General features: G+C 40.1%; 1 protein-coding gene and 1 long non-coding RNA gene across 3 annotated transcripts in view; one reads left to right on the top strand and one right to left on the bottom strand.

The window, feature by feature from the left end:
- The first annotated feature begins 2,141 nt into the window (after positions 1–2,141).
- Positions 2,142–10,196, top strand: part of LOC122553573 — a 70,515-nt gene continuing 62,460 nt past the window's right edge. Inside the window, exon 1 of the long non-coding RNA XR_006312764.1 lies at positions 2,142–2,535. This is a non-coding gene — a long non-coding RNA (uncharacterized LOC122553573). The remainder of the gene's footprint in view (positions 2,536–10,196) is intronic.
- The window catches only part of LOC122553572 (5'-3' exonuclease PLD3-like), a 72,767-nt gene continuing 66,757 nt past the window's right edge, over positions 4,187–10,196 (bottom strand). For both annotated transcript variants that reach the window (XM_043697588.1, XM_043697587.1), the window contains one exon: positions 4,187–6,137. In XM_043697588.1, coding sequence (XP_043553523.1) covers positions 5,932–6,137 — 206 coding nt within the window. In that variant the 3' untranslated portion in view covers positions 4,187–5,931. The remainder of the gene's footprint in view (positions 6,138–10,196) is intronic.

Raw genomic sequence — 10,196 nt, 5'->3', positions numbered from 1 at the left:
AATTCATTTGCACCACATCCACTGCTCTATTTTCACATCCTCAAAGAATTCACTAAGCCTTGTAAAGCATGACCTACCCCTCACAAAGCCATGCCGACTATTTCTAATCAAACTATGTTTTTCCAAATTATCATAAATCCAGTCTCTCAGAATCCTCTCCAATAATTTGCCCACTACTGACGAAAGACTGATGGGTCTGTAATTTCCAGAATTATCTTGAACAAGGGAATAACATTTTCAATCCTCCAATCATCTGGTACTACTCCAGTGGACAGTGAGGATGCAAAGATCATCGCCACATGCGCAGCAATCTCTTCCCTAACATTCTGTAGAAACCTAGTGTATATCACATCTGGCCCAGGGGACTTATCTATCCTCATGTTTTCCAAAATTTCCAGCACATCCTCCTTCTTAACGTCAAGTTTGAGCATATCAGTCTGTTTTGCGCTGTCCTCACAAATGGGAAGGTTCCTCTCACAAGTGAATACTGAAGCAAAGTATTCATTAAGGACTCTCCTGCCTCCTCCAACTCTCGGCACAAGTTTCCTCCACTATCCCTGTTAAGCCCTACCCTCACTCTGCCCATCCTCTTGTTCCTCAAATAAGTGTAGAACACTTTGGGATTTTCCTTAATCCTATTCGTCAAGACCTTTTCATGCACCCTTCTAGCTCTCCTAAGTCCATCCTTCAGTTCCTTCCTGGCCACCTTGTAACTTCTAGAGCCCTGTCTGATCTTTGCTTCCTCAATGTTAAGTAAGCTTCTTTCTTCCTCTTGACTAGGTATTCCACATCCCTTGCCACTCAAGGTCCCTTCGCTCTACCATGCCTTCATTACCACAGTGGGACAAACCTATCCAGCACTCGCAGCAAATGCTCCACATTTTTGTGCATTTCCCTGAGAATATCTGTTCCCAATTTATGCTCCACAGTTCCCTCCTAATAGCAGTGTAATTCCCCCTCCCCAAATTAAGTACTTTGCCATACTGTCTGCTCCTATCTCTCTCCATGACTAGAGTAAAGGTCAGGGAATTTTGATCATTATCACCAAAATGCTCTTTCAGGGAGAGATCTGACACCTGTTGTGAAGCACTAAAACCAATCAGCTGTAGTCGGCCTATCTACATATTGAGTCAGGAATCCTTCCTGGACACACCTGACAAAATCTTCTCCATCCAAACTATTTGCATGAAGGAGGTTCCAATCAATATTAGGGAAGTTGAAGTCACCCATGACAACAACCCTTTTACTTTTGCACCTTTCCAAAATCTGCCTTCCAACCTGCTCCTCCGTGTCTCTGTTGCTACTGAGGGGTCTATAGAAAACTCCCAATGAAGTGTCTGTTCAGATCCTTTGGAATTATAGCTCTCTGAACTATACACAAGCTCTAACTGAGCTAACTAGTGTCTGATATAGGTTCCGTATCACCTCCTGCTCTTGTACTTTTTATCCATAGTGATAAGACCAAGGATTCAAATACCTTATAAACAGCTCCCTCCATCTTTCCTGCCATCTTTAGTGACTTATGCACATATTGACCCAGATCGTTGCACATCATTTACAGTGGCACCCTTTATTTTATACTTTCTTCCCATGTTCGTTCTACCAAAATATATCACCTGTCACTTCCCCTCATCGACCATGCATCTACACACTCCACCAATTCGACAACATCCTTTTGTAAATTGGCACTGTCCTCCTCACAGATTACAATGCTCCCAAGTTGTTATCATCTCTAAACTTTGAAATTATCCCCTCCACCTCAAAATCTAGATCATTAATATAGTCAGGGAAGCAAGGGTCAAAATATCAACATCTGGGGAACTCCTCTGCAAACCTTCCTCAAGTCTGAAAAAAGAATCCATTAACCATTACTCTCTACTTTTTATCATACAGCCAATCTTGTATCAATATTGTTACTGTCTCTTTTATTCCACGAGCTATAATTTTGCTCATACGTCTGTTGTGTGGTCCTGTATTGAACACCCTTCATATATCCATGCATACCTCTTCAAATAATCTAAACAGGTTAAATAAACATTAAGAATTAAACATTTTCCTTTTAGCAATCTATGTTGGCCATCCATAATGATTCCGTATTTGTCCACATGAAAATCATTTCTCTCTCAAATTATGATTCTGAAGGGTAATTGACTGCTCTGTAATTCCTGGTCTGATCTTTGTCGTGTTTATGCAATAACATAATGGTTGCAATTCTCCAATCCTCCAGCAACATCTCAAGTCCAAGTAAGACTGAAAGATTATGAAATTTCAAGTCTCATTTTCTTTAATGTACATCACATTTAGTCCACGTACAGGTAGACATTCCTTTATCTGAAACCCTGAACTCTGAAAAGCTCCGAAATCCAAAGGCTTTCTCATGAAGTTTTTTTCTAATTAACAAGGTTGTTTGGCATGCAAACAGTTAACCTAAGTCGACACCCACTCAATGCATATCACTCAGATGTGATGTGTGGGGTTGTGGCCCAGCATTGACAGGCCTCAATTCTGTTTCACTCACAGTGCACCTGCTGTTTGGTAAGATTTTTAAAATTTCACCATCAAACTGTCACTTATTCTGAAATTCAAAAAATTCTGAATTCTGAAAACCAGCTGGTTCTGATCAATTAGGATAAAGGATTGTGCACCTGTACTTTGTCTACCTGAAGTACCAACAGCTTATTTATTGTTTCTTCCTTATCAATTTGCACCTACGTGGTTTCTGACTTTCCTCCTTTGTCATTATATGTTGTGTAACATCTACTTCTTTCATAAAGGCAGATGGAAAATATTAATTTAATACCTCAGCCATACTCCTTTATAGTCTCAAATTAACCCTAGCTCTCCTCTTAAAACATTTTACTATTTGAGTGCTCACAGAAAATGTTGGCATTTCCTTTGTGTTTGCTGCTAGTCTTTTTTCATCATCCCTCTTTGCCTTTCTTATTTAATTTTTCTGTCTGAACATTTTGTATTCAGTTTGATTCTCAATTCTATTTTGTGCCTGACATCTGCCAGAAGTACATTTTTTCTTCTTATGCCTTCCTTTCTCTCTCCTTTCGATTCAAGGAGCTCAGAATTTGTTTGCCCTTCCTTTGCCTTTTTGGGGCAATATAACTTGACTCTATCTAAACCATTTCTTCTTTGAAGGTAGCCAATTCATAGCATTTTCTGTCAACTCTCAGCTTGAGTCTGTCTGACCCAACTCCTTTTTACCCCATTGAAGTCAGCTCTCCTTCAGGTAATTATTCTTACTTTGGATTGTCCTTTTCACTTTTCCATCATAATTCTAAACCTCATAAAACAATGATCACTGTCCCTTAAATGATCTCCTAGTGACACTTGCTCTACTTTGCCAAACTCAGTCACTGATAGAACCAGGTCTATTAGTGCCTCCTTTCTTATTGTACACGACACACTCTGCTGTCAACAATAGTTCTGAACAAAATCTAAAAACATTCGCCCCTTTTTGCCCTTAACACTACTATTAGCCCAGTCTATTTTGATTATTAAAAATCCCAATTGTAACTACACCAAGCTACATGATTGCATCCTTTTTGTTCTTTAGCTAAGGTCGTTTGAACCCTCCAATGTATCCTCTTCCTCCAATACTACAATGCTCTCCCTGACCCTCCAGATTCCACACATTGTTCTGATGGGGGCCTGGAGGGGGAAAGATCTAGAAAGAAATTGTGGGTTGATGGTGTAGGGAGATACGTGGTAAAGGAGGGGGGTAACATGGTGGTGAAAGAGTGGGGAGGTAGGAAATGCTCAACTTCCCACTCCCTCAAAGCCCTACTTTCCTCCAGACAAAAACTGAACCACCCTCCCCACAGATCTTCCCCCAGAAGTCTGGGTCGCACCTAGAATTAGTTTGGAAAGCATTGAATAGATTTTTTTAGCAGTATTAGGGGATCAATGGATGAAGGCTAACCAGGATATTGGGCAAACTTCCAATCTCTTTTATGTCCACATTTTGCTGAAGACAATTTAGTGGATTATCAATTGAATATGAAGCTACTGTTAAAGCTATGAAAACACAAGGATACATTGTGAGACATAGAACATAGAACAATACAGCACAGCACAGGCCCTTCGGCCCTCAATGTTGCACCAACCTGTGAACTATTCTCAGCTAGTCCCCCTACACTATCCCAAAATCACCCATGTGCTTATCTAAGGATTGTTTAAATCTCCCTAATGTGGCTGAGGTGACGACCTTAGCAGGTAGTGCATTCCACACCCTTACCACTCTCTGATTGAGCTGAAGCTGATTCCAAAACTGATAACATGAATGGCACAGTATAGAGAATAGTGTCACATTCTAAAAATAAATGATTCCAAACACAGAACCGGCTAATAGGCTTTATACAATTTACATATATACTCTATATATTGCTAAATATGTAGGGGCCAATATATGCTGTTTATTGCAATATATTGAATGTCCCCAAACCTACAAAACTTACATATCTTAGAGAAGGGAATAACTTGCATTTATACAGAGCCTTATCCTTTTCTTAGGACATCTTAAATGTCACAGCAATTATGTTAGAATTACCATTATTATTATGTAAGTAAATAGGTTAGCTAACTTTGCACACAGAGGCCCCACATAAACAGTAAATGAAATGATTGACCAGTTTTTCTATCGGGGATAGTGAGGGTCGGACTACTGATGTCATTAGTTGATATGATTGTGCTTATGATCAACCTTTTAAAAAATTACAAATCACATAGCTTACACGATTCATTAAATAGAGGGCTTTACTAGTGATTAGGCTGCTGTTCTGTACCACCAACCTTATGAAGATTGGTTTCACTTCAAACTAGAAATAATTTTGCTTTTCCTAAAAAAAAACAAGATAATTGAATATGAGCTTACTGGGTGGATCATTGCATTGGACAAGATTATACTGGACACATTCTTTTCATTCACACTGCACTGGATAAACTGAGAGTGAATCAGTCTTGACTTCATAGAATTTGGAGAGTTGATCCATACTGATGGATCTAACCCAAATTTGGTGCATTTTACAGTGGAACTGCTAGAAACAACAAATTTAGTAAACTCACGTTCTGCCATTACAAAGCGCAGAATGCATTCACCAGAGATATGGAATGTGTAAAGTGATGGTCAATAGTGAAGGAAAATTACTTGACACTTAATTGGGCCAAACGCAGTATTCATGATTATCCTTTCAACAGCAGCGAAAGGAGCTTAGCCAGATGATCAGATCACTATTTTATGACATGATAATGTTTCAAGTTCTCCCCATGTTTTTTCCTGAACTTGAACTGCTGAGGATGACATTCAGTCAAGGTTTCAAATATAGTTGCTGGGGATTGAAGGTCTGGGTTGTTGATCTAAGGCTAGGATTGTTAGTTTCTGTTTATACAACATTTTCAAGCTTCACAATGAAATGGGGATTGATTTGCTGCAACATTATAGCTGGTGCGTGAATAATATAAAGAACTGTAGTCATTGGAGATCTGAAACAAAAACAGAAATTCTTGAGAAACTCAGCAGGTCTGGCAGCATCGATAAACAGAGAAATGTTAACTGATTTTCAGATGCTGCCAGATGTGCTGAATCTCTGCACACTTTCTGTTTTTGTTTCAATAACCTTAGGTTGTCTGACTCATTGTTTCACTCACAACATCCCATCAGTGAGAACATAAAGAAATGCAATAATTCAGGTAATTAATCTTAATTCACAATGTTTGTACCAACTGAAATTCAAAATTACATTAACAGCACAGTTTGTCTTTAATCATAGTGCTAGAAGTTATTTCAAAATATACCTGCCAGTGATAGCTCATTTTCAATAATATAGTGGCTTACTTTAATCTGCTTTCCTTATTTAACTTTTGACAAAATCCTTCCAGATGCAATTATAAGTGTGAATGTGAGATTAAGATTCCCTAAAGGCATCATTTTAGCCCATTCATTTTAAATGAAAAGTCAGAATAATCTTTCAAATCATCCAAGGTGACAGAATAGTTGGAATTCCAATCTCTTTGAAACAGATTCTTTAGCTGATGATGAGCTGTATCACCAGCTTCTCCTGAAGTCTGATTAATAAGCAGACCAACTCCTGTTGTAGAATTGAAGTAATCATAAGACCAATTCGAAGTACCTGGAAGCCAAGAAGGATTATTTAATCATTTAAAATGGTATTTACATTTTGAAGAAACCCAGAACTGTCCATAATCGGTAAATGCACACGTACAAATATGAAAGCAATGAGTAGTAGAATCTGTTTTGTGAGCTGAAAATTTCCATGTTTTCTACCATGTGATGGCAGTGAAATGGACGACTGAAAATTTCACCATTTCAAAAAAAAGAATCCAATTTCAAACTTCCACCTTGACTGACAATTAAGCTCATCTGTGCTCATGTTTCATTTTCAATCATTTTCAATCAAATCGTCAGGCAAAATGCATTGCATCACTGTACAGGTTGATTAGAAAATAGTTTACAAAAGAGTGGGTGGGATTTTTACTGGTGATGGTAAAAAAATGCAAAACAAAACACGGTGGTTTTGGTGGTGGGAAAGTCACTCAGTTGTGCAAAAAAAGTGGATGGGAGAGGGCACTTGTGGCACTGTGGTAGTGTCCCTAAATTTGAACTGGGAAGCCTGGGTTCAAGTCCCACCTTCTCCAGGGATGTGTCAGAACACATTGATTAAAAAATGTCTACATTCGCCATAAAACAGCACCGGAGGACCTGGTACAAAATCTATGTGATTTTAATAAAAGTGGGTGGGAAGTTGTCCAGTGGTTGTGTCCCTGCCTCTGGTTCAGAAGATCCAGGTTCAAATCCCACCCTGTTCCAGAGGCGGGCAACAGCACTTTTGGATAGGTCAATTAGAAACATTGGCTGGAAAGGTGCTCTTGTGGTGCTGTGGTAGTGTCCTACTCTCTGAGTCAGGAGGTCCAGGTTCAAGTCCCAACTGTTGCAGAGGTGTGTAATCACATCATTGAACAGGTAGATTAGAAAATCAAAAAGAATTGGGGTCCCCCTGCCATCCCCCTCCCCCTTTCCCTAACTCTCCCTCATCTTTGCTGGCCTGCATTGCCTTGAATGGGTTTTACATGTAAGTTACCCAATTGGTGATGGTGAGAAGGTGAAAAAAAGGATGGGTGATTTGGTGATGGGAAAAAAACATTCAGTTGTGGATACAAAAAGAAAAAAAAATTAGGAGTGACAGGGCTGGCTGTGGGGATGATAATGTTTGAATATAGATTAAATGTTCAAGGATACAAATGCTACAGGAAGGATAGAAAGGGAGGCAAGAGAGGAGGGGGAGTGGCGTTTTTGAGAAGGGATAGTATTACAGCTGTGCTGAGGGAGGATATTCCTGGAAATACATCCAGGGAAGTTATTTGGGCAGAACAGAGAAATAAGAAAGGGATGACCACCTTATTGGGATTGTATTATAGACCTCCTAATAGCCAGAGGGAAATTGAGAAACAAACTTGTAAGGAGGTCTCAGCTATCTTTAAGAGTAATAGGATGGTTATGTTAGGGGATTTTAACTTTCCAAACATCGACTGGGACTGCCATAGTTTTAAGGGTTTAGAAGGAGAGGAATTTGTTAAGTGTGTACAAGACAATTTTCTGATTCACCATGTGGATGTACCTACTAGGGAAGGTGCAAAACTTGATCTACTCTTGGGAAATAAGGCAGGGCAGGTGATTGAGGTGAGAGTGGGGAAGCACTTTGGGGCCAGCGACCACAATTCTATTAGTTTTAAAATAGTGATGGAAAAGGATAGACCAGATCTAAAAGTTGAAGTTCTAAATTGGAGAAAGGCCAATTTTGATGGTATTAGGCAAGACCTTTCGAAAGTTGATTGGGCGCAGATGATTGCAGGTAAAGGGACAGCTGGGAAATGGGAAGCCTTCAGAAGTGAGATAACGAGAATCCAGAGAAAGTATATTCCTGTCAGGGTGAAAGGAAAGGCTGGTAGATATAGGGAATGCTGGATGACTAAAGAAATTGAGGGTTTGGTTAAGAAAAGGAAGGAAACATATGTAAGGTATAGACAGGATAGATTGAGTGAATCCTTAGAAGAGTATAAAGGAAGTAGGAGTATACTTAAGAGGGAAATCAGGAGGGCAAAAAGTGGACATGAGATAGCTTTGGCAAATACAATTGAGGAGAATCCAAAGGGTTTATACAAATACATTAAGGACAAAAGCGAAACAAGGCTGCCTTTGTGTGGAGCTGCAGAAAATGGGGAGATACTAAACGAGTATTATGCATCAGTATTTACTGTGGAAAAGGATATGGTAGATATAGACTGTAGGGAAACAGATGGTGACACCTTGCAAAATGTCCATATTACAGAGGAAGAAGTGCTGGATGTCTTGAAATGCATAAAAGTGGATAAATCTCCAGGACCTGATGAGGTGTACCCTAGAACTCTGTGAGAATCTAGGGGAGTGATTGCTGGGCCTCTTGCTGAGATATTTGTATCATCGATAGTCACAGGTGAGGTGCTGGAAGACTGGAGGTTGGCTAACGTGGTGCCATTGTTTAAAAAGGATGATAAGGACAAGCCAGGGAATTATAGACCAGTGAGCCTGACATTGTTGATGGGCAAGTTGTTGGAGAGAATTCTGAGAGACAGGATGTACATGTATTTGGAAAGACAAGGACTGATTAGAGATAGTCAATGTGGCTTTGTGAGTGGGAAATCATGTTTCACAAACTTGATTGAGTTTTTTGAAGAAGTAACAAAGAGGATTGATGAGGGCAGAGCGGTAGATGTGATCTATATGGACTTCAGTAAGGCGTTCGACAAGGTTCCCAATGGGAGACTGATTAGCAAGGTTAGATCTCACAGAATACAGGCAGAACTAGCCATTTGGATACAGAACTGGGTCAAAGGTAGAAGACAGAGGGTGGTGGTAGAGGGTTGTTTTTCAGACTGGAAGTCTGTGACCAGTGGAGTGCCACAAGGATCGGTGCTGGGTCCTCTACTTTTTGTCATTTACATAAATGATTTGGATGTGAGCATAAGAGGTACAGTTAGTAAGTTTGCAGATGACACCAAAATTGGAAGTGTAGTGGACAGCAAAGAGGGTTACCTCAGATTACAACAGGATCTTGACCAGATGGGCCAATGGACTGAGAAGTGGCAGATGGAGTTTAATTAAGATAAATGCGAGGTGCTGTATATTGGGAAAGCAAATCTTAGCAGTACTTATACACTTAATGGTAAGGTCCTAGGGAGTGTTGCTGAACAAAGAGACCTTGGAGTGCAGGTTCATAGCTCCTTGAAAGTGAAGTCGCAGGTAGATAGGATAGTGAAGAAGGCGTTTGGTATGCTTTCCTTTATTGTTCAGGGTATTGAGTACAGGAGTTGGGAGGTCAAGTTGCGGCTGTACAGGACATTGGTTAGGCCACTGTTGTAATATTGCGTGCAATTCTGGTCTCCTTCCTATTGAAAAGATGTGAAACTTGATAGGGTTCAGAAAAGATTTACAAGCATGTTGCCAGGGTTGGAGGATTTGAGCTATAGGGAGAGGCTGAGGCTGTTTTCTCTGGAATGCCGGAGGCTGAGGGGTGACCTTATAGAGGGGAAAGATATAAAAGAGACCTAAGGGGCAAAGGTTTCACACAGAGGGTGGTACGTGTATGCAATGAGCTGCCAGAGGAAGTGGTGGAGGCTGGTACAATTGCAACATTTAAGAGGCATTTGGATGGGTATGTGAATAGGAAGGGTTTGGAGGGATATGGGCCGGGTGCTGGCAGGTGGGCATAGATTGGGTTGGGATATTTGGTCGGCATGGACGGGTTGGACCGAAGGGTTTGTTTCCATGCTGTACATTTCTATGACTCTATGACTCTATATGAACAATAAGATGATCATGGAGATGACATTAGACAAATTTGAGCAATAAAGTTGCAGTTCTGTACTAACAACAGCAACTTTAACATTGGGGCACGTACTATTTATCATTTACTACATGATGAAGTATCAGGAGATATGGATAATCTGCTTAAAACATGGGATCAGGATTTGGGACTAGAAATCTCTATAGAAACGTGGAATGATATTTGGGAAAACGCTAGAAGAATTACTATCTGTAACAGAACCCAGGCTATCCAGCTGAAGATACTTCATAGGGCCCATATAGCACCGGTTCGACTGGCAAAATTTAAGGCAGGAGCAACTCCAATGTG

This window comes from Chiloscyllium plagiosum, chromosome 10 (genome assembly GCF_004010195.1).
Source record: "Chiloscyllium plagiosum isolate BGI_BamShark_2017 chromosome 10, ASM401019v2, whole genome shotgun sequence".
Classification (NCBI taxonomy): domain Eukaryota; kingdom Metazoa; phylum Chordata; class Chondrichthyes; order Orectolobiformes; family Hemiscylliidae; genus Chiloscyllium; species Chiloscyllium plagiosum.
This window is presented reverse-complemented; position numbering and strand designations above follow the sequence as displayed.